Source organism: Myiozetetes cayanensis, unplaced genomic scaffold (assembly GCF_022539395.1).
Source record: "Myiozetetes cayanensis isolate MyiCay16 unplaced genomic scaffold, myiCay2020 scf14, whole genome shotgun sequence".
Lineage (NCBI taxonomy): Eukaryota > Metazoa > Chordata > Aves > Passeriformes > Tyrannidae > Myiozetetes > Myiozetetes cayanensis.
The window spans coordinates 17115910-17143100 of record NW_026087048.1 but is presented as its reverse complement, the minus strand read 5'-3'; the positions used below and the strand labels follow the sequence as shown (position 1 = coordinate 17143100).

The 27191-nt window shown below is 44.4% G+C and overlaps 1 protein-coding gene across 1 annotated transcript; it reads right to left on the bottom strand.

The window, feature by feature from the left end:
- Positions 1–4044: 4044 nt before the first annotated feature.
- On the bottom strand, positions 4045–26050 carry SYNM (synemin). The gene is made up of 4 exons (XM_050309000.1): positions 25227–26050; positions 19737–19861; positions 13539–13612; positions 4045–12050 (listed from the first exon to the last, which is right to left on the bottom strand). Exons 1-4 carry the CDS (start codon positions 26010–26012, stop codon positions 8428–8430), a joined length of 4608 nt encoding a protein of 1535 aa, XP_050164957.1. The 5' UTR covers positions 26013–26050; the 3' UTR covers positions 4045–8427.
- Positions 26051–27191: the final 1141 nt, after the last annotated feature.

The window sequence follows — 27191 nt, the reverse complement described above, 5'->3', positions numbered from 1 at the left end:
GGGCCCATGTGCCAGAGGCCTCCTACACTCCTGGGAATTTGGCTGCTGGATCACAGGCACTGATAATGGGATAATGGGAGGTTCCTCCCCCGCTCTTGCCGGCAGGAAGTGTTTTATTTATGATATCACATAATATTTGCTCTGTTTCAAGACAAAAGGAGAGGAGATGTCTCTGCTTGCTTTCCAAAAATAATCTTTTCAACTTTATTCGAGTCCTAAAAGGGAGTCACTGGGTTACCTGGTGATGGCTTTGATCATCTCCTGAGTGAAGTTAATGTCCCACTTACTGTTTATTTTAATGCCATGAGACCAGGGCCCAAGGATCAGCCATTCTTTGCTAATCATACCGTTTAAAAATAATTGCTAAACCCCATGTTTTGTCTTCTGCCCCAGGCTGAAAGGTGTTTATGTCAGGATAAGAGGGATCAGTAAATCATCAATATATCGACTGCTTTGCATGTAATGATTTTACTCTAATTTAGCAACTCAGTGGGTTGATTTTAAAAATTAGCATGTCCTTTCTAGGTTCCCAAAAAAGACAAACTAATACATTTATTACAGAACCCTATGTTTTTGTCCTGACAGAGAACTGTGTCCACTCAGGAATGCTAGCACAAGTTTTACTGCCTTTTCTTTTTCCCTGCTGTTAATGCACATTTAAAGCGAAGCTCATCCTTCAGAGGAGGTTCAGCTGTTTTCAGCTACAAGTAAGCAAAGCCATATTCGGGTCACAAAGAATAAACAGCAGACCTTCACTTTAGATTTTATAACACCAGTTTAACCCATTGCTATGTTAATTAATCTTAATCGAACCACGATGGAAAATGAAGGTGGATAGTTAGTTATGAAAGAAAAATTGGGTGGTGGTACATTTCCCTTCAAGGAATTAGGATAATGTTTTATATCTTGCTTATTTTCTCTCTTTAAAAGCAAACCCCAGAACTGCTCGGTTCAGCCCTCAAACAGCCAGGCCAGGGGTCTCTCAGCTCGGGCTGGGTTTGTGGCCTTTGAACAGCCCATTCTGCATCATCACAGCAGCTGCTGGGGGAGATTCCAGCAGAGCTCTTTGGAAAACCATTTCAATAGAAGCTTTTGCAGATGTAGGTTCAGAGCTCGAGCCAAGTGGCTCTTCAGGATAAAAAGCAAACTGGAAGCCGAGCCTGGAGCTTTCAGCTCAAAGAATCTGCTCTGAAACACCGGGGTGGTTCCACGGGGCTTCATTTGGAGAGTGGTATAAAAATGAGGCCAAGTCTTCTTTCCCCCTCCTCCCCAAGTTTTTCTTTTCCCCCCTCTCAGGATACAAATTGTCCAATAATCTGCCTAAAGTTAGAATGATTTCTAATAAGGTTTCAGGAAAAAAATTATTTTATACCCATAATAAAGAAAAAATATCCACTATAAACACTCTCTCGCACAAGGAAAGATGACCAGCTATCCAACCTACCAAATTATTTACTATGCAATGAGATGGGCTCTAATGGGATAAATAAATGATGCAAAGACACAACTTACCCAGCAGAGGAGCATCTTTATAATGCTGGTAGCTCTGAAGTTACAGGAATTCCAAACTTTAACTCTTCCCCTCTTCAAAGAAATGCAGTTGTTTAGCCAAGATCCATCTCAGGGCAATACCTTACAAATATCTGAATTTTGGTTGAGTACAGTCTGCCATTGGAGATTATTCTATTCTATTCTATTCTTGTGTGGCAACTGCTGAACTAGAGGAGTAGCTTAAAATACTGATCTGAAAAAGTTCCAGCTTTTCAGTTCTCTTCCCTAATCTGGGATTCTGTTATTAGAGGAGGATTCAAGGCAAGGGGATATCTCTGTATTCTCTGGTGTTCTGTAGCATATTTTTACAGTACCAGTTTCCAGACCCTCCTTTTCCCCTTCCTGCTTCCTCTCTTTCTCCCTCCCCAAACCACTGCAGGATGCTGCAAGATTTTTCCTGGCTTTGGCTGGTAATTCGAGGATTTTAGAATAATTTCTTTTAAAAAATCCTATTGCAAATTTATAGGACTCTGCTGTAAAAGCAATTTCCTTCACCTGGAACAAAATATAGAAGCCTTTGGCCAAGCTGTCACCAACCCCCCTTGCTGAACAGGACCTGCTCTGCACTGTGGTTCAGAGCTAAGGAACAACCAGTATTTATGTAAGTGTTCACCCCTTTACAGTCAAAGCATCTACAATAAATGCACTTCACTTCCCAGTAACGTGGTAGCAAATCAAAAGTTACTTTAATCCCACTCCTGCCACAAGGCACAGCTCCAGGGGCAAAGATTTCAGGAGAGGTTTAATGAAATTAGCTGTATCCTTAATTAGCCTGTCCCAGGGCCAGCTGTATTACTCAGAGTAACAGTATATATATATCTGTACATATATACTAGTGGAAAATAGATGTATTTGAGTTTTCTCTATCAGTTTTCTCCAGTGAGAGTCTAAGAAATGTATATCACAGGATTATACATTGGACTGCCTTCATTGCCAAATCTCCCTTGGCACCCACAACAAAAAAAAGGCCTGATGCCAATTCAAGAAACCACTGACATATCCAGAGTGAGGTTTTAATTAGATCTCTCCTTGGCTGAGCATCTCTTTGCATCTTGTTAGAATCCATATTCCCCTGCACTCCTCAGAGATATTCAGGCACAGGAGTCACACAAATGCCTGACGGAAAAGACGGATGAGTCAAACTGTTGGGAAGTTCCCAGGGCAGCAGCTCACACTGCAAACTCAATCCCCAGGCTTTTCCCTCCACTAAATGTCAGATGTGTCACTGATTTAACAGCCAGTGCCTGCAGAGATTTGATTACGAGCCACCATCACCCCCCCTTGATTAACCAAAGCAGCAAATGAAAAGTAAGAGGATATGGTCACCTTCAACGTCATTCCCAAGCCAGAGGAAGAAAATCAGTAATTTTCCTGGTTAACTCCTCTGCTGAAGTGACCACAGCAAATAGTGACAGAGGTGGTCATACAGCATCTTGGTGCTTTCACAGGATGACACAATGGCATTGATTAAGACAAAATTAAGAGGGGAAAAAAAAAATCAACCAGTCAAAAGCAGCAGTTTCCAAATAATAAGATAATTTGCCATTTTATAAGGCTGTGTGAAATAGGTGAGTGTCTTGCAGGCACATGCTCTTTGCAACACAAAACTAAAATGGCAAACAACGTTGACCTGATATTAAACAACCACCTGTAACTCCCGTTTCTCAGCACTCCAAAAAAGCTGGCAAAACATACACCAAATCAGACAGAGCAACACACTGAAACATCGACCCATCACGAGCCTCTTTCTGACTGCTCACCCAAATCACACCATGAGAAATGAAAGCAGAAATTCCAGCTTGTCAGAGACATTTTGGCTGAAGTGCCTTGCTTTTCCTATCAGGTTTATAAAACATAAAGCAAATTCCACCTACTGTTAGGGTTCAGCATCTCTTAACTTTCTGGGAAATTAATCTGTAGCTTAACAAGCAGGCTTGATTCCAGCTGTAAGTTCCTGCCACGCCTACTTCACACTGAGATTTGGAAATGAAAAATCAAAGCCAGTACTAGTGCTTTGTGACAACCCAACAGCCAGAGGTACCATTCTCAAAAACCAGAGTTTTTCCTTGCTGAAGAAAAACTTCTGTTTGTTAGGCAGGCTGCTTGTTATTTTGCTCAAATTTGGTTGCAGAGACACATCAGGAAAAGAGTTTCAACTTGGAAACTATTTAAATTTGGAGCATGAGTAAACCCCTTTTATTCCTATTTAACTTTAAACATTCCTTTCTAGAATGTAACACTGAGAAACCCCTGCATTTTGGCTGCACCTTAAAAAAGTTATCACGACTGGCAAGTGTGTGAAAAGCAGGAAACCGGAGAGAAATCTCAGTGTATTGCCCACCCACCCACTGGGAGTCCATTCCTTGCTGCTCAGGGAAACGCTTCAGGTTTCAGAGAAACCAGATCTTCAGCACCGAGAGCTGCAACAGAAACACTGCCTTGCTTAGTGGGTGAATTCTGAACACATATTTTTCTGATAGAGGCCAGTTTCAGTGGAAACTATTTTGCTGATCATTTAAACACCTGCAGAATATGCTGTGATTTAGCCAGTAGCTGCAGATACTTTTTCCCCTGTTTTGCAAGAAATGGAGGACTGTGGGTTTTTTTCTCCTCAGTGTGTTAAAAATGGAGGATATCTTCAGAAAGTCTTTATTTTCTTCAGAAAGTCTCACCCTTTCACATTGACTCATTCCGACCCATTTCTTTAATTAAGAGAAAACTGGGTTAAAGGCATGATATTTTCTTGTTTATAAATACAGCGTGGGGTTAAAGAGAAAAATAAACTTCTCAGTACTAGAGAGGTATCATTTAAATATATACATACATAAATATCCTTTTCCATTAACAGTCTTAAGAGTGCATAAAATGGTTGTCTTTGCTAGAAAAGGGTAGAAGTTGAGTCTTACCTTGGTCAGATCCCAGGATCCAAGGAGAGCTCTGATGCTGACAATTCCAGGAATTCCACCTTCTGCTGCTTTATACTCTGCCTCTCCCACTGCCTTTTGTTGCACTCAAGAACCACTGCCTGGCTGTGGTTGCAATAAAGAATATGCCATGTTTTGCCATAATTTCTAAAAAATCATTCTTTGAACCAAAATTAACTCATCACTCCGAGAGGCCTTTGAGCAAGATATTTATAGACATTAAGTCCTTTTTCTTTGAGATTGCAGCCTTGAAAACATCAGACAAGGAAGAAAGCCAAACATCTGCGTTGATTTTGATTGTTTAATACTCAAGAGTGAAAAAGTGTAAAATCACAAAGCTTGTACCACCACAAAAAATGCAGTTTCATTGCAAATGACCAAAACACAACTTGCCTGCAAAGTTTCACACGGCTGACAACAACAACCACCACCCCAGGTTCAACATTCTGACCGTCTTCTGAAACACCTGCTACTCACAAACATCAGCCAGTACAGAGCTCTTGGTATCTCACACATCGTCCTTCATGCTCTATTTGCTCTCTAGACCAGTGGTTTACACACTTTGGAAAGCAGTGCTCCACTTCTGATCTATACCAGCATATAGTTTTTAGCCACCACCCCCCCAAAAATTACTAATTAATGATTTAAAAGCATTTTGTTTAATCCAAACGCAGCGAAATTCTTATTTATGTTTAATGAAAAGCATAACTGATATGAGGAAGCTTCAGAAGTGCATGCTGACTGAGGGTGTGGCACCCACCCCTTCAGCCACAGGACAGAATTCCTATGCCAAGGTGGTGGTGCAGGGTGAGTTAGTACTCCAGGTAGTAGGTTATAGTTGCTCTTAGTGGTAATGTGAGCACCCACTGGGCCTGCAGGATGTGACTGTTCACTTAAATACCTTTTGTTGCCTGGAGGTCGAATTATCCAAAAGTCATCACACCAAGAGGTCTCAGGTTAATGAGAGCTAAGTGGAAAATGGGCTGCTTATTGTAAAACATTTTTAAAACTTAAGCCCTTTATAAGTGAGACAACTTTGTTCTCACAGCCTGAAAGGGTCCATGCAAAGGAACTGTGCATATTCCTTTAATGTCATGCTAATGCACATCTCCAGTTCTCTACAATAAATCAGCTTTCCAAAAACTGATTAAAATGCTGATCTTAAATAGAACTAAAGTACACTGAACGAGTTCTTCCCTCCAGACAATCAAAATAGAAATATATCTGGTTATAACCTACTGCATCTGACAGTGATGTGCAAAGGAATTTCTAGAGCTGTTGTTGCCTCAGTGGAAACAATTACTTATTTTTATATTAATTTTTTTTATCCCTCAGTGCTAAGGCCACCTACATTTTATGATTCACTTGCTCCTCAGTGGTTTATTGGTGACATTACAGTCCTCTGAGCAGGTGAAGATAAACAGAACAGAGTTTTGGTATTGTTGTTCCTAAGGACCACGTCTGTCAAATATTCCATAACATACCAATAAATGGGTTTGGCATAAGTAGCTTTTTGTTGGTTGCTAAATGTATTTTCTGCAGATATTTTTATATCTGCTTTACAGAGAATGGTAAATTCTCCATGGAGAATTTACCATTTCAGCCAAGAATAAAATTCAAAAAAAACTAACACTGATTATTTTTACCTCTATTGCTTACTGTAGACCTGACTTCTTCCTTTATGCAGTTACTTAATACTTGAAGTATAAAACCTGCTTGCTTGCAGTCAGGCATCTAGCTGGAAAATTCTGGCTTAGACATGATTATTAAACACACAGATGTTGCCATCTTTAAAATCATACGGGGTCAACTAAGGAAACACAAGTATAGGATGAGACTCGAAGCATTACAATCAGTAACATCCTATTTATAATAATTGAAAACACGAGATCTTGAGCATATATGAACAATTTTGAAAAAAATATTACCTGTCACACAGTGAACAGTATAAATAAGCTTAGATACATGATTTTAGGGCTTCTACACAATTCAGCTTCCTGTTCATTTTCCAGCCGTTGGCGGCACTTCAATTTCAACAAATGATTTCATACAGGATGAGGGAAACATTCAGAAGGTTTTGCAGTGCAGGCAAACTTGAGTTAATCTTTGGAAGATTAATACACTTGCACAGTTTCAAACTTAGTTCCTAAGGCACATAGGGATTAAGCTGTCCCATCTCTGAAACAGCAGGGTATGTCAGTCAGCACGAGCTGCTCCTTGGCTGGGCATTGACATTCATACAGAAAGCAGCAGTCAGGTTTGGAAAATCTAGCTCTGTTAATAGCAAGGCATCCGAAAAGTGACCAGTCATGCCAGACTAAGATAGTTTAACTGGATTCTAATATGGATCAGCACACACAAAAATGGGCTTACATAACCACAGGGGGGAAAAAAAGTCTTGGGAGTGAACTCCCCACCAGGCTGGCACAGCAAAGCCACCCGGATCCAGGTGAGGGTCTGCTCTGCAGGGAAGGTGGGGGACAGGGAGTGAAATGTGTGTTTGTGTGTGTGTATGTGTGTGTGTGTGTGTGTGTGCAGAAACAGCAGCTTCTCATCTGTGCATGTTACTTCTCACATGTGTCCAGTATGGCATTTCTTACCCCAGTGACAAAAACATTTCAGCTGCTGTTTTTGCTCCTGCCAGCACTGCCCAGGTCAGGGCTGGGTTCTGAGCTGAGCTTTGAAGTCACTGGATTACAAAGTTAAATGATGTCCTTCATTCACCCAATGTGCAATCCGAGTGAAATTAGCTTATTTTCAAATGATTTAAGTAGAAGGCAACTTTGGCCTGAGGCACATGTTACATTCAGAAAAGAAAAGAAGGAAAAAATAAACTCAAATCTCAGGTTAGGCTTGCAGGGCAAGGGATTGAAAAGGGCATCTCATTTGTAAACAAAGAAAGGATCATCTGGGAATGAGCTGACACACAATGATCATAAGTGTCATCAACGCCTTTTGGACAAGTTTCCTTCTAACAGGACACAGATCAGGTAATTTCACTGTGTCCAGAAATTAGGCACTGTGTCATCAGGTGTGACACTTCACACTCACCTCGAGCAATACCTCAGATCAAGGTACCCCATTTACTGCAAAATAACTTGAGGTTACTAATGTACACAGCCACTGAGCCTGTAAGGAGTTCTCCCTACCTCAGTGGGAATTCTATCCAGTCTATTGTTTAGATCTGTTTTCTTTTTAGAGATATTAAATGTACTACTGTCTAACCATCAAATTCACTATTTCTCACGAGGAAATACTGAGAGAAACTCTTGCTTCAGAGTTACCTCTTTCCTTTCTGCACTGCATTCCAGCTGTACAAATAATATCACTTCAGTCAATTCTTGCTATGCTTAGTTTGATCCTACAGGACATGATTTAATTTTATAGCTGTAATAACTGTCTCTTAAAACGTATTCATTAAGTATTGCATATAAGCACACAGAAATGGAACTGAAAAATCAGCTACTACCACTCTTATTAGTCTCACATTCTGTTAAATTTGTGGTTAGTAGCTCGAGCTTTAAATAGAATTGCATAATAATATTTTAGTAACCAAGTACAATACAGTATTAAGAAAAAAATTAATTTGAAAAGTCCTATTCGAGCACACACTTAATAACTGATGTGCTAAAAAATAAACAAAAAAATAGAATCTTTTCAATTCCCCAGGAGCAAATTCCTCTTTCTACAGGTGGAAAAATCTGAAAATATTAGACACAGATCTCTGAGGAAAAAAAAATATTAATAGCACGATCTCTCCCAAAAATAAAATTTCCAATAAAATAGTGTGCTGAATAGAGGCTTTGATTCAATACTTCTCAGTCCACTATTAATAATCTAATAGCTCGACTGTTTCCCCATCCCTTTTTTTTCTCTCTTTAAAAAAAAAAAAAAAGGATAATAAAAAATATGTATAAACAAATTGCTAAGTAGGCTTCATTAAAGAGTCCTTTCAGAACCACTGTCCATCATTATCGTCATCTTCCTCCTCCTCATGGTCCAGGTAGAGAAGAGCGACTTTCTTTTCTTCAGCAACATCTGACCTTTGGTCGACCGTTCTTTGCAACTGCACAGTTTTGTCAAAATAGGACTGTTCCACCACCTTTCCACCGTGATCTTGGGAAAAACTGGAGAGAACGTAGCCACTTCTTGTGTTTTCATTTGCTGAAGTCTGGTCACTCTGAACTATGACGTGTGACTGACTGGCAGCAGGCTCTTGCTGGTTGGATATCAGCACTGCTTGTTCTCCGCTCCTCACTGTAGATACTCCACCCATTTTGGAAACGTCCATTTGGAAAGTGTAAGATGTTTCCGTGGATCCTACTTTAATATGCTTTACGGACTTGTTGCTCTCAGATGACCCTTCTGTCTGCGACAGATCCTCCAGCGTTCCAGAAACGGGTCTTGTAAAGACCATTTGCTTGGTGTGAGTTTCTACAGGGCTTATTTTAACGTGCCTGAAAGACCTCGAGCCTCCTGAAAGACTGTGGTCTTCCAGTTCACTGATTTCGGTGTGCTCAGAGCCAGGCCCGTGGTAGATGATCTTCTCAGCTGTCATAAACTCTTGGGGACCCAACTGAACGTGCCTGACTGAACTCTCTGTCTGCGAGAAGTCCCTGGCGCCGCTGACCTCCACCTTCCCGGAGATGGGCCCTTCGAAGATGACTTGCTCAGTACGAACCTCTCTTGGGCCTAACCTGAAGTGCCTTATTGTACTGCTGACACCCTCAGACCCTTCTGCCTGAGAAAGGTCCTCTGAGCTGTTCAGTGCCAGAGAGTCCGAAAGAGACCCTTCGAAAGAGACTTCTTCAGTTATTTGCCTCGATCCTACCGTGACACGTCTCGTGGACCTGCTGAAGTCCGTTGAGAAGTTCTGGGAAAGGTTTCCAGAATCAATCTCTTCTATGGTTGTAGTAAAAGGGCCTGAATAAACCACTTGCTCTGTGGTTTGGATTTCCTTTGGGCCCAGTTTAAAATGCTTCACAGACTGGCTGAATTCTGACGAGCCCTCTGTGTGAACGAGACCTTCCGCAGCGCTGACCTCCAGCGTCTGCGAACCAGGCCCTTCGTATACGACCTGCTCGAAGCTCTGAACCTCTGCTGGGCCAACCCTGACTCGCCTGGTGGATGTGGTCTCCTCAGCTGATTGTGGTGAGTGAGAGACTTCTCCGTAATCCGCTGTTTCCAAAACCGAACCGTCATAAACGACTCTTTCCGTGGTGTGATACCCTGTGCCACCACTCCGCCTCGTCGTGGAGAAGTTGTAGATTTCTTGATCAGCCAACGAAGTGGGAGAAGAAGCATCTACTTCTATGTTGCTTCTACCATCAACAACTCTCTCCGAGCTCTCTTTTTTCAGGGACTGTATTGTCGCCTTCTCCTTCTCGCTTTTAATTACTTCACCCAGCTGAGATTCGTCAAATTCATCAGTATTGAGGGTCTGGGACAGATTGACTTCAGCAACAATTGTCACCAAGCCACCCTCCTCCTTTTGATCAACTTTTTTGATATCAAATTCTAAGTTACTGGCATCAACTTTGTTCTCTTTTGTTAACGCAAACAGCTCCTCTTTCACGCTGTCTGGGAGACTGCCCTCCAACTGCTCCAGAGCTTCCTTCAGCTGATGTTTAGGGTCCTTCGTTTCCTTGGACAAGAGCCCTTTTATGGAAGTCTGAAATTCAGGGGGAATTTTGATTTCTTTTTCAATAACAACAGATTCAACATGGGATGTTTCACCATCGGGATGCTCTTTTAAAATATGGGCACTTGCTTCCTCCCCTACCACTTTATAGGTTTCCTCTGGAGAGCTCACACCTTCCTCTCTCTTACTTTGCGTGCCTTGCAAAAATTCATCCTGCCAGGAATATTTAATGGTTGATTCTTCTTCAATATGAATTTGCCCATATACTGAGTCATCATCTTTTTCACTAATAATAGGATGATCATCAGGAACAGACACAAAATATTTCTGTTCAATGGGCGAGTCATCGTCCTCAGTTACTTCCTCCACATGAGTGAAACTCTCGTGGCGTGGTTTCTTCTTTTTGACATCTTCATAAGTGAACGTGACGTTCTGTTCCTCTTCACCGTAACGCCTCTCCCTCTCAGGGAACGAGTCCTCCACTTCTTCCACTTCAAAGGGTGTTGAAAAATCACTCCTTTCATCCGTGGCATAATCCAGTGGCTCCTCTACAATCTCGACGTTAACAGACACGTTCTTTCCCCCCTCGCTTCCTTTCAGGCCGTGATGTACAATGTCCTCTATCTCCTCTTTGGAAGGAGTTCCCTCAACACCCTCTCGAATCACTTTTCTGACATCCTCGTTTGACAGACGTCCCAAGTCACCTTCATCAGAAATATCTATGTCCTCTTGAACTTGGGATTGCACTGTGATCTTGGTCTTTATTCTCCCATCATCTGGCTGTTCTTCCTTACTAAAATAGGTCACTTTGGTGTCTGTTGATGTCTGTGAACTGGAAGACTGCGTGAAACTTTTAAGGATGTCGGCCACAATGTTCTCTGCTATATTTTCAGTTGGCAGAGTTCCCATTTTATGACTTCCATCACTAATTCTCTCCTCACCTTCCAGACTGGACTCTGCCTCTGAAATCCTCACTCGGTGAGCTTCAGATGACTCGGTTAGGTGGTCATCTGCTTCTCCTCCTGTGGATGTTTTAACACCGTGCACCCTTATGTCTTTATTTCTCTGAGACCCTCTGTCAGGAGCAGGCCTTTCAAGAGTGATTGGTATCTCAATGACGTCGTTGCTTCTCGATTCTGAGGTCACGCTGGTACCTTTTTTGGTTGATTCACTCCTCAAACTTCTTGCATTAGAAATGTCACTCCCTGATACCTTCTGGTTAACTTCCTCACGGATGTATGTCTTCTGCTCGGTCTTCCTCCCAAAACCAACACTATCTTCTATAAAAGATCTCTCATCTGTTTTCTTTATCTCATCCTTTGTTTGTTTCTCCAGCTTATCTTTTTCTTTCGGCAGAGATGTTTTCTCTTCCGCTGGTTTGCTGCTGCCTCCTCTTTTATCTCTGAATATGGTCCGAGTCTCAGTTATAGTTTCTTCATATTTAGACGGTTTGGCATCAGTAATCAGCTCATAAGCTGGAAATCTAGTGAAGCCTGGTTTTGTTCTTGTATTTTCAGCATCAGTCTTGTGGTCCTTGTCTGATCTTTCGGTGTGTGTTGACACCGTGGAAGAAGTTGTAACCTCTATTTTCTTTCTTTCTGGAATTGTCTTTTGCTGCGTTTCAGTCTTTTTCCAGCTACTGTAGGATGGAGTGAATGTTCTTAATTCCTTGTGGTCTGTTATAATCCTTTCATCCTTTGTCACAGTTGCTGAAGGGCGGTACGTTGAACCAAGCACATCTCTTCCCAAAGTTCTTCCACCGGTCCTTGTCTGCGATCCAACCCGCGTGGAGTAACGTGCAGAGCTGCTCGTGTCTGTCACTGCCATTCTGTGCCTCGTGTCAGTGACCCTGGGAGCTGGGGGAGCTTTATTTCTATTTCTTTCTTGATAAGTAGAGTAAATATCAGTGTAGTTATATGAAGTGTTTATAATATCTGCAAAAAGAGAGAGCACAGGCGGCCAAATGTTAAAATAACGGCTTGGATCTAAAATAAATGTCAAACAGAGGGCATTGAACTGAGAAAAGTTGCACTACATTTTTTGAAAGAAATAGTGTCTTCGTTTTCAGTGGAGCTTTGTAAAGGCATTCCTGTAGGTTTTCATGATAATTAAGTTTATGCATAAATTACATTAGAAAGAAAGCAAAGCTTTTTGCTGAGTTGCAAGACCTTGCTAATTTTACCTGTTGTGAACTACTGGGTATTGTGCCATTTACTTAAGAATTTACACCTTTCATATTTATCCTGATGTTCACTTACAGCTCCATATGAAATAATGTATGCTGATAGCCTAGGCTGGGTTTTTTTGCTTCATTACCATAAATGGTCTGAAGTTTCTCAGTTCCTGTTGAGAATTAATGGCACATCTGCCACCACACACTGGAGACAGCAAACACAACCCTTCACAGCCACAAGATACAACAAGGGAGAGAAATAAAGAACCTAAAACCTAAAAGGTACCAGGAATGTCTGACTAAGACCAACCAGTACCACACCACTCACAACCCCTACTCCTAAAAAGCTGGCCACATCTCCTCTGACTTTTGGGAGCCTTTCCTGTATGATTTCTGGTAATTATTCCTGTAATTCCTTCCACATTCCGTGAATATGCTCGAGCCCTGTCTGCAGCAGTACTGGCTAGTCCAGATCCCAACTGTGCCAGGACAAACCTTGCTTACAGTTTAACAGCACAGGCAAATCTTTGTGCCTAGGCCTGAGGTTTTTTTAACTTACCACTAAAGACACAGCCTTAAAGTCACTTCAAGGGGTAGTATCTGTGCTACTCTGATGATTTTAGGACCAGCAGTATTACTGGGACTAACTTTGTTACTAATAACAACGGCCAGAGCAGTCAGATTGAAGGTCCATCTTATCCAGAAATCTGTTCACAGTGACCAGGAGTAGATACACAGGGAAGAGTGTAAGAACAGGGCAAGTAAATAGTGATACTTCCCTTGCATACTCTCACAGCCTCCAGAGATTTGCAGCTCCTAAGATAGAAATGGTATCTTTATGTTTAGTAAGCCTTTGATTTGTCTTTCATTACTCTGCTAAAATATCTCTTTAAACCCCCTTTTTAACACTCAAAATGCTTCAGCATGATGAATTCCAGGGTTTTAACTACAGGTTTTGTTAAACACCTCTTGCTTTATACTTCAAAACTCTCTTAAGACCTGTGGGCATCCAGAAGTTCTTTAGAGCCATAAAACATCACTCCCTACTTACTTTCTCCACTCATAATTTTTATAAGTGATCTCATATAGGATGGCAGTATGTTCATTTAAAATATTAACACTCAAAACTAATTCAACATTCACTCTGCAATACACTCATAAAAGTATTCTTCAGGAAAACTATAACACAATCATTTCCAGTTATATTTCATTTCACTCAAAATTAATTTTTTTAAAATTCCTATTTTACCTTGAGGCAGTTTCCCTGCAAGCTGTTCTCTCCATGTAATAATCCATTGGTTGCTCTCCCCTTCTAACAAAGCTCTGCAAAACACACAAAGGGCATTCCATTAAAATACAGGGAAGGATAAGCACAATATTTAATATTTATTAGTCTTAGAAACTGGAACAATTATCCTGCAGCGAGGTCAGATCCTGAGTGTTTTTCACACCCTGTGGTTTTATTACTGGGAATGAGAAATCCTTGGCATCTTCCAGGCTCTCAGTTTGCAGAGTTCAGTTTGTGAGAGCGGAGCAATGATCTTACAGCAGGTGACAACAGCACACACAGGGCAATTTTACATCAAATCTTCCACATCAGCCAACGTGTTGCTTCTGGCATGGACAAGACCCACTGATTTCCACTATGGGACCATACAAGATGGTAACTTTTTCCAGAATGATGGTCTTATAACACAGCCATGAAAAAAAAAACAAAGCCACACAAAATCTGACAGATATTCAGTAAAGCTTTCTCAGAGACACACATGGAGATCATGGAATCACAGAATGGTTTGGGTTGGGAGGGACCTTCAAATTATCCTGTTCCAACCCCCCTATCCCAGGTTGCTCCAAGCCCTGGCCAACCTGGCCTGGAATACTTCCAGGGATGGGGCAGTCACAGCTTCTCCGTACAAGATGTTTTATAAAAGAAAAGGCAAAAATTAGATAAAATATTTGCAAGCAGAGCCTTCCTGCTCATAACAGAGTGTACAAGGTGGTGTTTCAGTGTGATGTGAAGGAACAGGTACAGCCAGGATTTGCAAGTTCTACCCTTTTCAAAGGAGGAGTGAAGGAAAGCATTGCTTGTACTGCCAAACCCCGTCTAGTGCTGGAGGAAACAACTGACAGCAGTAAATTAACTCCTGTTCCACAGGAAATCAGCACAACACATTTGACACCAAAGGCCTAGGAAAACTCTCTCTGACAGAAACTTCTTTGGTTTCTTTTGGTGACATCTCTGTTTGTCCCCTCTGTTCCTCAGCCCTCCCCCTTCTCCACAGCAACGCTCCAGCAGCTTCTGCAATCCCAGCAAGGCAGCACCGGTGCAGCAGCTGAGAAATTCCAGGTCAGGGTCTCTCCACGGGCAAGGGAACGTTGTAATCAGCACAGTAACTCTGGTGGGTTTGTGTTCACTTGTACTGGCATCATACCCGGTTTTGGGAGGGCCAGATGTTCTGCACTGATAAACACACAGCTGCAACATCAGAGCTGTCAAGAGTGAGGCTGGAGGACCGTGATAGCCAAGGCTTCTGACTCCCTGCAGGGGCAGCTGGAAGCACTTTAGGGCTGGGGTATAAACACAACCACTGGGCACTCCTGGCACAAGTAAAGCAGGTGTTTTAAATACCACCTGCACATTTCACGCTCCCCGTGACTCATCACTTTGGAAATTTTATGGCTTCTCTGGGTTTCTCACTGCCTCAGGGCTCAGTGGGACAGCACTACATCAGCAAAATATCACCAGCAAGGTTTTCTCTGCCGCCATGGATTTGTTTGGATTCAGAAGAAAAGACAGGTTAGAATTATCTTGACATATTTACAGGTCACTTCTCCCTTAAACCAGGCTCGGCTGGGCACCCTTCCTTCTATCTCCTTAGTCAAAAAAAACACCAAACAAAACAGTAAAAGCAATTTATCTTCCTCCACATTAAGAGAGGCTGTTAGGAACTAGATGACTTCAACACGTATAAAGTTCCCAAGACCAAACATCTGATCTGCTGAATCCAGTGAGTGCCAAACAAATCCCTCTGACAGACACACCAGAGGAGCTGGTGGTGACGCTGCAGAAACACAGCCAGGAGCTGGCAGTGGAAGCGTTAACCATGATGAAGGAAACCAGGAATGTGGGGGTAGTTTGGCTAAGGATTTCTGGCTGCTGTTAAAACAACAGTTGTTCAGTTGCTGCAGCAACCTATGAAGTCACTAAAAATAAGTTCCAGGAGGTAACTGTATATGGCAAAGGGCAACAGCCCACAGAAAAGCCACAGCTGAAATATTGCTACTGAAAGTGAAAGGCAAAGCTCCCTGAAACCTCTGTAAAGCTGGACAGGGAGTCAGTGTTTGACTGTAACAGTTCTCAGGCTTATCAGAAAACCAAGAAAACGTTTCACTGAGTTTGGCTCAATCACCTGGCACGAGAAAGGGCAGTGTAATTGTACTGAGCACTGGCTCGGCAGCCAGAAAACTCAGGCTGTGTTCCCCAGCTTGACCATAACTTGACTTTTTGCAAGTCATTTTGCTTCTCTGTGCCTTTGTATCCTTTCTCAATACTAATGATTTAAACTGTAACCTCTTGGTGGTGAGGTCTGCTTTTAAACTTGATTTAAACTGCCTGAAGGACAGGGTGAAAATCTCAAGTGTAGGAACTCTTAAGTACTCACAGTAACAGCAAAAAAAAACACCCCAAAACATTCCTTCAAGCAGCACTCTTCTGAAAAATAACCATGTCAGCTACTTCCTGGAAATCAGATCCCAATGAAATATATTCTGGTAGCACTTAGTTTAAGTGTTACCAGTAAATAATCCGACTGCACCTTTAACTCATCTCATTATTAATGTCATTTATCTAAAGTTAGCAGTGACACACTCGTCAGCCTGTGCTGGATGACAACAGAAATAACCACCCCGTGAAAGCAGGAGGAGGAGATAAACTGGCTGGGGTGGAGAGAGAGAACTCAGCAAAACAAAAGGATACAGTGCAAATGTTATTGGGGTTATTCACCAACACAGTGGCTTCGTCACAGCTACAGAAACCCAAAATCTCAGATGGCAGCAGTTGGCCAGCAGGCTGTAAAAATTCATCCTCTCCATCCTGGGTATTTGCTAAGGAGTTACAACAAAACCCCACCTCTCCAGGAAGTGGAATGGAAGAAGCATTTTTAGGGGTCAAGGCCACTCCACATCTTTTTTTCCATCACAGAATGGGAGGTCAAGGAGCGTGAAGAACAGCAGGTAACTGCATTTTAAATTCCCTGGGTGTGGAAAACTCAGGGTGCTTTCAAAATAAAACCAATGCAGGAATAGGACATTTTGGATGGCACAAATTATGAAGAGGAAATAATGAAACTGAGTGGAAAAGCTGAGGTGAGGAGCTGAGGAGGCCTTAATGGTGGTGATGATTTTGTGAGAAGGGAGGCACGGAAAGGGTCAGAAGAAGTGCTGATGGAGGAACACAACTGGAGGATTGGAAATGTGTTGGCAAGTGCATTCAGAGATCCTGACAAATGACCTCAGTGAAAAATAAAAGGGGGAAAAGAAATAAAATGGAAAAACCAAACTTGTGCTTCAGAATGCAGGGTGGTAACTAGGACAGAACACTTGTGTGACACAAGGATCTCAAAGTAAAACCTTTTAACAGGAAACCTACTTAACCTATTGAATGAGTCTCTGTGAAGCCTCTGCTACGTGAAAAGAAGTTTCTGATAACTAAGAAGAAAGACCTGAGAGTAATTCTAATCCCAGGCAGATTTTCTATCTATCTCCTTTTAAAATCAAGAGTCTTAGACAGTGACTAATTCACCACTTCTCTTCGGAAATAAAACTCAAGCACAGTCCAAGTAGCTGCGGCTTTGCAGGGTTCCAAGAACTCAGAACAAAAGTGCAAGGCACTTGATAAATATTTACTTCAACAGTGGTGAAAGGGGATTAGGGATGAAGATTCCCATAAGGTGTAACTTTACAAAGACACATAAGAGACGTTTTTCCCTTCCTCAGTGAGTCCCAGCTCCCAGAGCAGGAAGGGTGAGCAGAGTCAGAGAGGAAGCACACTCGGACCTTAGGGAAGGGTGTTCCTTGCAACAATGATCTTTATTCCCACTCCAAGAGCAATGGTGACTAATGGAAAGAACTGACTTTATAACAGAACTAACTGTGAGAGCTGTAAAACAAAGAGAAAACACAGGGTGGGAGGGACAAAAAGCTCCAAGAGGACCAGCTACCACCACACCCTTAGCCTATAATGCCACAGGAGGAGGGGAGATGCCAGGGCCTCCATGGAAGGTTCAGGATGTTGAACTAGTGTGAACAGGTGCCCTCTGTGTCCAGAATGCATGAAGAAGGCTACATGGCAGCATCCTCAGTGAGAACAAACTGAAGAGCTGGGTGAGTTCACATGCCCTGCTCTTCACAGGTGAAAAGACCTGGGAGAGGAACAGGATTTGAAAATGTACATGGATGAGCTGTCCAGAATTGTTCTGCTACAAAGCTTAGTGATTCCCTCCCACAGCAGGGCTGATAAAGGCACACAGTAAGGAAGGAATTGTTTTCTTTAAGGAAGGGAGAGTAAGCAGGAAAGAGGAATAGCTAAGACAGCATAAATGTAAAAACACAAAACATTCACTTTGCAGCTTCTGATATGTTAAAAGAATGTTGTCTGCAGGCATTACACAACATGTTTTCTGATCTGGAGCAAGGCCCATTCTCTGTTTGCCTCTAGATCTTTTTCAGTAGGATGATGCTCATCTGTCTGCTGACATCTGCCTTGCCATCACTGCCATCAGATGAAGAAACCCTACAGGAGCTTCTTATTTAGACAACAAAAACATGCTGTGGGTGATGCTGAACTGTCCTGTCACTAAGCAGGGCAGGGAATCCTTAAACAAACCAATAATGCTCAGATAATCAGTGATATAGCTCTGGAGAAGTTCCAGAATTTCATGGGCTTACAAGGATTTCAAACAACTGACTATCTGGGCATTATCATTCCTAGTGCTGGATGAACACCAATCATCAAAACCACTCTGATAATTCTGTTATTGTGACAGTGCTAATCCCATTTCACAGACGAATAAACCGAGGGAGAAAGCTGAACAACAACAGTAAAAGTCAACAACAGAGCTGGGATTAAAGTTAAAGAATCGTATGTTTTAGCAAAGTTAATAAAGGATCTCAGCTGGCCACCATTTCTCTTCCACAAGGAACGCTCCAGACACTGCTGGCTTTTCAAGGATCACAGGGATCCCACTCCACCAACAACATCTCGGTGCTGTTGCCCACCAAGTGACTGCAAATCCCTTGTCCCACAGGCTGCTTGTGATCTTCCCTCATCCAGAAAGCAGCCTTGGCCTCTGTCTCCCAGCAGACAACTCTCAAGGCATCTTGAACAGACACTGCTGCTCTTGGATGAATGGCAGACACTCCTGGCTCACTAATCTTGATCAGGCTACTCAGAAGTCACTGTTTCGAATTTCTCATGGTTTTAGTTATGCAACTACAACTGAATTTCATGTGTGGATTGCTTTAGTCTGCACACCTCACCCATAACCCAGCTGGTCATCTTCATCCAGACTTGGTGCTTACTATTGGTTCACAGGAACCTTGCACACTCAGAGCACAGAATTCATACTGTAGGACACAGCAGCATGTATCATTTATAACCACAGATACCCCTGCCCATGCAGGTTCAATTTGAATAATGCACCCCATGTACACAAGCTAAAGACTGAGGTAGTCTCCTTAAAAAATACAGAGGTAGTCTGACATGAAATTTTTGCAAATTATTCCTTGGCTCAGTAAGAATTGCACACCTCTGCATTTGAAGATCAGTATCTCAATGAAATTTGTTGAAAATACTGTGCTATTTGTTGTAGAAAAAAACCCCACATGATCTTTGCAATAAGGATCTTTCTCCAGTTCATCAGCTTTGGGTTGTTTGGGATTTTTTTCCTTCCAAACCAGTTTTATGCCAGACATGTTTCCATAACAAAACAAGAATGGAGAAAGCCAGGATTTAATAAACAGGCTTTTCTGTCATCTTCCCACTGTCCTACAGCTGAAACAAGGATGGGGAACTCACTGCTGCAGGTGCTCACTAATCAGCATAATTAAACAATGAAAGGCTCCTGGTGAGTTGAAAGATGGTATCTCAGGTTTTACTGATTGCAATTTAGGGATATTGGCTCCTCAGCTCGTAATCAAACACGGCACCAACAATTCCCATCAATTTGATATCCACTTGACCAGGACCACAGAGGTTTCTTACTCATCACTATATTTGTACAAAGTTAATGGGATTCACATGGATTATATTGGCTTTAGAGCCCTGAGGCTCTCCAAGTACCTGTCTGTATTGGAGAGGCTGGGAAGAGCATGGATGGGTCTCCTGTATCTACAAAAGGGATTTAAATTATCCTTCACTTAGACAACAGAGGGTGACCACAACTCTTACCTGTAGGTTTCAATTTCAAGGATGAGTCCTGCTTTCACCTGCAGTAGTTCTTGGTAGTCCTTCAGGTAATCCGTGATCGACATGGTCAGGAACTGCTTTTCTTCTTCCAGGGCATCAATTATTCTCTAAACAGAAACACTGATTTTTAGTTTTGAATCAACACAGAAATCTGTACACTTTAATGCCTAATAACTTAAAACCTTTAATTAAAAAAGTGTAACCTGAAAGAGCAACAAAATGTTCTATCCCTCTAAAAACCAGAGCAAATCATCTCTATAACCTTCCCCATATACCAGCTGAAATACAGTGCTACTGAAGCAGAGCTTTATGCTGCAAGTTAATTTTATGCCTTAATAAGGCAGTTAAATACTTCAGTAAAACCCATTCAGATGGCCTGCACAAAAGTTATTAAGTATCCACAGCAAGGAAAATATGCTCCTTTATCAGTGGGACTTAAATGTGACTCCTTTTGTCACTTTAAGATCTTATTTGAGATCATACTTCAGATCAGAAATTTCAGCGGCTGCTTTGCCATAAGAAGCTTATCAGTATTTTCAGTTCCACAGACAGGTGGGTCCAAACCAGTTTTGGAATTCTAATACCTGGAGACATTCAGAGTGCCCAGAAGGTGAAGGAAGAACCTCCAGTGGTTCCTTAAATTTTTCTAGAGTATTTGGACACGTGCTTTGAGGTCCACTCACCTCTGTCTGAACTGCTGCTACTCAGAAGGCAGAGAAGGGATTGCTCATTTTCATCCTGATAACTAAATATGACCCTGTACAATACAACTAAATACATGAGGTTATGTATATCTATACTAAATGGCATAAGAAGGAAAAAGAATTGTAGAAAGTGCTTCAATCAGCAGTGCTACCTCTCCCATGAAGAGCAACATCTCGTGTTCAGAATTTCAGTTTGCATCCTAATAAGTGCTCTGCATTTTGATGCTCCAGTACAAACTGGAAAAACCAAGGCACTGATAGCCTAGTTTTAAAAAATTCAAAATATATAATTGATATGCAGCAAGTGCTCAAGTACCACCACAGAAGCAATAGCATAAAAATGAAGATACAGCAAGGACTCCCCAGATCAGTTAATGCCAGCATGATGGGCAAGGCAGAAGTAAGGTCTAAGAACTAAGAACTATCAAGTGCTGGCACTCAAACATTAATAGTATTTTGGGTGTTTTTTTAAAGTAAAAGTAAAAGAAAGCTCTATGAAGGAAGCTGCCTGTATCTTCATACACATGTGGGTACAGCTCTATATAACACATTAATCTATTTCTTCATTTGTATTTGCAGCTGTTGTTTAATTATTTCACTGCTGTTTTGCTTGACAAGACAAACCTCCCTTTTTATGGCAGAAGACAAATCCCATCTGCATGTCTGAAAAAGCCCCAGTGGAGGTACCACCCTGTACAGCCACACAGGCAGAGCCATCGACCTTTGGAGCTCTGAGGTCACAACCGTGCTCAACAACTGACACAATGGAAAATCCCAAGGTGAGAAGGGAAGAAAAGGACCAGCCCCTGCTTTTGAAAGGAAAATTCTGTACTGAAAATTCTGTATTTGAAAGGAAAATTCTATTCTGGACAAGGTGCTGACAGAACCAGGAGTCAGCAAAAGGAGCAAAGACAACAGACTGGGTCTCTGTGGGACCGACCCTTAAGAGCTCTGATACAAAAATTAAGTGATTCAGGGGTGTTTCTTGCCTCCCAGATTAAACACAGAGGTTAACCTACACATGTGCATGCATGTGTTAAAAAGAACTTCCCAGTGCTGCAGTCCCAGAAAAATCCATATGGGAAATCTGTAGGCTGGACTGCAGAGTGTGTGGAGCTCTGAAGTTCTGGGGATGTTCAAACCTATCTGAAAACACAGGAACTTCAGCCCCTCAGCCCCATATTCTGCAGGCTGGGTTGGAAAAGCCACTTAGATTCTACCCACTGGATTTGGAGAGCACTGGGGATCCAGAACTTTGAGTTAATGATTACCATAAGGGGCTACATAACTCAGCCAGCTGAGCAGTAGTTCCAAAGGAATTCATTCCACCAGGAGCAGACACTGCATAGACTGGAAGGCAGACAGCCAGTCACCCAGCCCTCCACTCACTGATGCTTAAACACAAAGCAGAGGGCAACTGGTCTCCAGTCCTGTTTCCAAGCGTGCCAAAAGGTACATAAACCACTTTGGCAAAGCTCAGGAGGCTGCAATCCAACCAACTCACTCTGCAAAAGGAAACCTGTGCTGTGGCAGCAGCGTTGGCTTCATGCAGGACTCCCTTGGGAAGGGCTTCTCAGCCCCATCAATCCCAGCCCCCCAAATCCCAGTGATGTCCTGCTAGAACTAAATAACAGAATAGAAACTATTTTCTGACCCTTCAGATGTTCCTTTCCAGGCAGCAGTGGGAAATTTTAGAAGGGCAGTAGGGGGGAAAGAATTTACTTGGGTTGTCCAAGCTGTACCTACTGAGGGAATCAAGAGAGGATTCCAGGCTCCAGCCCTTTCCATCTGGTCCTATTTAGTGATCCCAAAGCTCGTTCAGTGGCTCAGCAGGGGAGGGACCGACACTGCACTTGGCTGGCAAGGAACTGGTGCACAGGAAAATGCACGTGACACGATGACATTAAATGTTTGTTTGACAAGATGCTTTTCTTCTTCTCTGGAGCTCCCAACACTGGACACAGGAACTGATCTAAACCCAGTGCATCACTGAAAAATACCTGACTGGTTTCAGAGCAGCAGGATGAGCCGTGGATGTTTTCACATCCCAAAAGTATGGGGCTTTCGAAATCAGCAGGAGTTTTTGCAAGAGTTTTCTCCCAGCACACAGCTAAAATTATGGAAGTAAGAGACCTACTGAGTTCATCCCTTTAGCACTCAGGACCTGTGAACTTTTTCCAGTGCATGATTTACAGCTTGCCTGGTTCAGCTGAATTGTAACTCCAAACACTTTTATTTCTATTTAACATTGCTGAAAGATCAGTGAGGACGAGGGCAGTGCAGGAGGCAAAGATGGACATATAAGGCAACCAAATGATATATGGAAAATATGAATAAATCTAATTGCCATTGCAGCTGCAATGAAGAACAATCACTTGACTCTAATCTGCACATACATATCATTTCTCTGTGACACTCTACAATAAATAAGCATGGAATAGATGCTCTTTAAAGAGTGGTTTAAACCCATGCTGAACATCCTTTAACCAGTAAAAGAAATGAGTGAGGGGGAAAAAAAGGCTTTGATCACAAAAACGAAACCAGGAACAGCTGCCTGTGCACATTCTGTAACTTTTCTTCTTGGATGTGAGCAGAAGATTTTATTTCTCATGTACAGGAGACTGGCCACTGAAAAAGGCCTTTCTCATTAGAAACTGAACATCTTAGATACAAAACCACTCAAAAGAAATAAACCTTATGGCATCTTTGCATATATATCTAGATAATATTTAATTTCTAGTGGAAATGGCAAGACAGCTCACACGTTTTCATGTTTTCAAAGCACTTTTTTGCTCTTCTTGTATTACTAAGATTTAAAGCCATTTTTTCCTGCAATATCCAAAGCACACCAAATAGTTGTGAGAATAAAAGAGAAGTTTGTTGTGTTGGTATCAAAATAATCCATTTTGGAGCATTGAATCAGGACAATTCAAGGGCATCCATTGATTTTGATTATCTGCCTTCTACAACAGGTTGCACCACTTGCTCTTCTGAATAAAATTCTTCAAAATACAACCAGATACAGACACAGCTGCTATAAAAACACCTGAAAGAGTTAAATAAGAGCCATTCTAACTGGCTTTAGAAGAAACATTGGTAGTGTGGACAGTGAGCTGTACAAAATGCTCTCAACTCCATATTCAAAGGTTTTCAGATGGAGCAATAATGACTGAAGATCAACGACATTTCCATTATAAATCCCTAATATCAAATAGAGGCAGCAAGTAGACCGTATTTTGGAAATCAAAGAAACTTTAAATATTGTTGGCTTGTGTATATTTATGTAAACTTATGCACCTAAAAAGACAGGGGGTAAAAATGAAGAGTTTTTTTTTTCTTCCTGACATTTTCACCTGGCTTTGGCTGTTGGACAGACTTAATTAATGAGAGATTTAGATATGACACCTTCTTCTAAAGCTTTGGAAATGTTTACATACACGATTGGAGGAATGAATCGTCCTGTCAAAGATGGAAAAAACCCACCCTATTTAAAAGTTAAGAGCCTTTGGGATTACTTCTCACATACCTAATCTGTCTCAGTTCACAGCATCTGCAAACTATGCAACTTCCAAACAATCCAGCAGGGTACAAAAACCAGACACGCTCACAGCAACAGGTCCCAGTCCCTTCCCAGTTGCCAACACATCCATAATCTACTGGGGCTGCTGGACACAAAGCCCCCGTTGGCACGCGGGGTCCAGGCAAACAGCAGGGTGTTAATAAAGGGTCTAACAACGAACAAAAGCAGCGTAGCCCTGGGGAAAGGGATGGATGGGCTGCACTATCCAGTACGTGCTCCCCACTCGGAGCTTGATGAGCGGATATTTCACCGTTCCGGCAGCCGCTGATCCTTTCCCACGCACATCATGACACCGAAAGTCACCCTGAGAGCAAACAAATCCTGGGCTGCAGGTGCTGTTTAACCACACCGACACCTCCAACAGGTACCTGTCACCTGCAGCCTTCAAGTTTTATTTCAGAACGATTCTCACTGCTCAGCGCCCTCAGCACAGTCTTCCTGTCTTTAAACAACTAAGTTTCCATCACTAGTCTGGGGGCCACAAGTTTCCCCCGAGGCTCAAGGCACACAGGAATGTGTGTGTAAAACGGGAAGAAAACTCAGACCATTTCTCTGACTGGGACGGGCCGCCCTCAAGCCCCAGCCTGGATGGGATGGGCCGTGTCCCACCGCACAGGGACTCGGTTCCTCTGCTCCCAGGGACTGCTCCGTGTCCCATGTGCTCATGCCAAGCCCAGCAGGAGCCCTGGCAAGCCCCGTGTGCCAGCTCCATGCTCTTGGGCACTTGCCGAGGGCGGGTTGGGAAGGGAGCACCTGTCACCAAGATGATGTCCTCGGGGTCACTGTCCCCTTCTGGTCCCCACCCTTCGCACCCAGCCCTCCCTAAACCCCCAGGGGGTTCCAAGGGAATCCCCGCTCCACACTGAGAGGGACTCAGCAGCAAAACGTTCCTGCTCGGCCATCTCCTCTTCCAGCTTGGGGAAAACCTGCTGCGAGGGGGAAAAGCGGGGTGGGTAAGCCCTAGACCACGCAGAGCTAGAGGGGCCTGGCACCTCCCGGAGCAGAGGGAGCGGGAGGGAGTGCCAGGGTCATGGGAAACCGGGCTCACATAGCAGGATGGGCCAAAACTGAAGGGAAAAGCGAGGGCAGAAAGAGTCCCAGGGGAGCCCTAAAACAGGCACCGGGAGGGCGGGAAGGAAGCGGGAGAGGCCCGGGACCGGGGGACATCGCCCGGGCACCGCCACCCACCTGGTACTCCTCCACCTCGGCGCCGTGGCGGTCCTGCAGGGCCAGCATCTCCTGCTCCAGCCGCTCCCGCAGCGCGCACAGCTCCTGGCCCTGGCGGTGCAGATCCTCCAGGTGCTGCCGGCACTGCCGGCTCTCCTCCCGCAGCAGCTCCACGTTCTCCCGGCTCCGCTCCGCCTCCTGCTCCTGCAGCATCTGGATCTGCTCCTGGTAGCGCAGCAGGGTCTCCTGGCAGCACTGGCCGAGCAGCATCTCGTAGGTCTCCTCCAGCTCCTCCAGGCTCAGCCCGGCCAAGGGCGGCGGCAGCGCCGCCAGGTTCAGCCGCAGCTCCCGCATCTCCACCGCCTCCCGCCGCTGCCGCTCCGCCATGTGCCCGTGCTCGGCCTGCAGCTCCAGCAGCAGCTCCTCCAGGGCCACGCACTCGCCCCGCAGCCGCTCCAGCAGCGCCCGCTGCCCGGCCAGCTCGGGCTCCAGGCGCCGCCGCATCCCCAGCACCTCCGCGCCCAGCGCCCGCAGCTCCTCCAGCTCCCGCCGCAGCCCGTCCCGCTCCAGCTCCGCCTCCAGCTTCGCCCGGCTCAGCTCCTCCAGCTGCATCCGCAGCCAGGCGAGCTCCTGCTCCGGCACCCGCAGCCCGATCAGCTCCTGCTCGCGCAGCTCCGCCAGCTCCCGCGCCAGAAAGCGGTTCTCCTCCTCCAGCTCCCGCACGCGGGTCACGAACACCCGCAGCCGGGAGTTGAGCTCCTGCAGCTCCCTCTTCTCGTCCCATCCCGCTTCCCAGCGCCGCCACATCTTGCCGGGTTGGCGGGGTCGGGGCCGCGGTGGCCCCGGGGCTGCGGGAGCTGCGCGGGATCTGCGGGATCGGCGGGATCGGCGGGATCTGCGCGGCGAGCGCGGCCCCGCCCGCGACAGACCACGCCCACTGAGCTACGATCCCGCCCACCGGCACAGGCCCCGCCCCGGCCCGCGCCGCTGCCCTGCGGCGCCCCCTGGCGGGCACCCTGCGCCTCCCGCCACCCTCCGCTGAGCGGGAACCAGAGCCGGGCTGAGGGGACAGAGATGGGCTGAGGGAACAGAGATGGGCTGAGGGAGCAGAGCCGGGCTGAAAGAGCAGAGATGGGCTGAGGGAGCAGAGATGGGCTGAGGGAACAGAGATGGGCTGAGGGAGCAGAGATGGGCTGAGGGAGTCAAGTCCCATTTGGGTTAGCAAAAGGGGCTCGGGGAGCCAAGTTCCACTTGGGGAGCAAAACCCTGCTTAAAGAGAAGCCAAGCCCCACTGACAGAGCCAAGCCCCACTCGGGCAGCCAAGTCGCGCTCAGGGAGCGCCCAGCATTGCTCTCGTGGCCCCCTTCCTTGGCATCCTTGTCCTCCCCCCAAGGCTCACCCTGTGCTCCCACCGCAGCCCCTGCTCTGCTCCCCAGGAGGGATTCGTGTCTTCACCCGGTCTGTGACCACCTGCTGCTGACACTGCAGCGAGGCTGGGCTTAACTTTATGTTAGTGTCAAAAGCCACTTCATAGCACCACCTTTAAGTGGAACACCTCCAAGTTTGACCTTGTGTCGCACTCCTAAACCTTTTCCCAACAGAAAAGCATCCCAGCTCTGGGCTCCACGCGGGGCCGAGGCGCCTGCAGCCAGAGCTCCCTGTGCCCTCTTCCCAAGGCAAATCCCGAGCTGCTCCCGGCCTCATTCTACACCATATAAGGGCTGGATCCAGCTGGATCCTTTCATTGACTGCACTGGAACTGGCTCAGAGAGGAGGCAGTGAAGCATCACACCCTGTATTATCTACCAAATTAGACAAAAAGACGAGGAGTGACTCATTCCAGCCTTTCTCATCTCCCCAGGCAGTTCTTCTCTCCCTCTCTCTCCCAGACACACACGTTTATATTTCACCCAGTGCAGCAGCACTGGGAGTTTTGCAGAGATCTGCTGCTTCACGTGAGGCAGCACAGCTCCCATCTCTGTGTTT

What these genes read in the sequence shown, in the direction of transcription:
- SYNM (XM_050309000.1), bottom strand. Translation starts at nt 26,012, where the DNA reads ATGTGGCGGCGCTGGGAAGCGGGATGGGACGAGAAGAGGGAGCTGCAG. An exon ending in CCGAGGTGGAGGAGTACCAG is followed by an intron (nt 19,862 to 25,226) that starts GTGGGTGGCGGT and finishes GTTTCTGTTTAG; the next exon opens with AGAATAATTGATGCCCTGGA. An exon ending in CTTGAAATTGAAACCTACAG is followed by an intron (nt 13,613 to 19,736) that starts GTAAGAGTTGTG and finishes TGTGTTTTGCAG; the next exon opens with AGCTTTGTTAGAAGGGGAGA.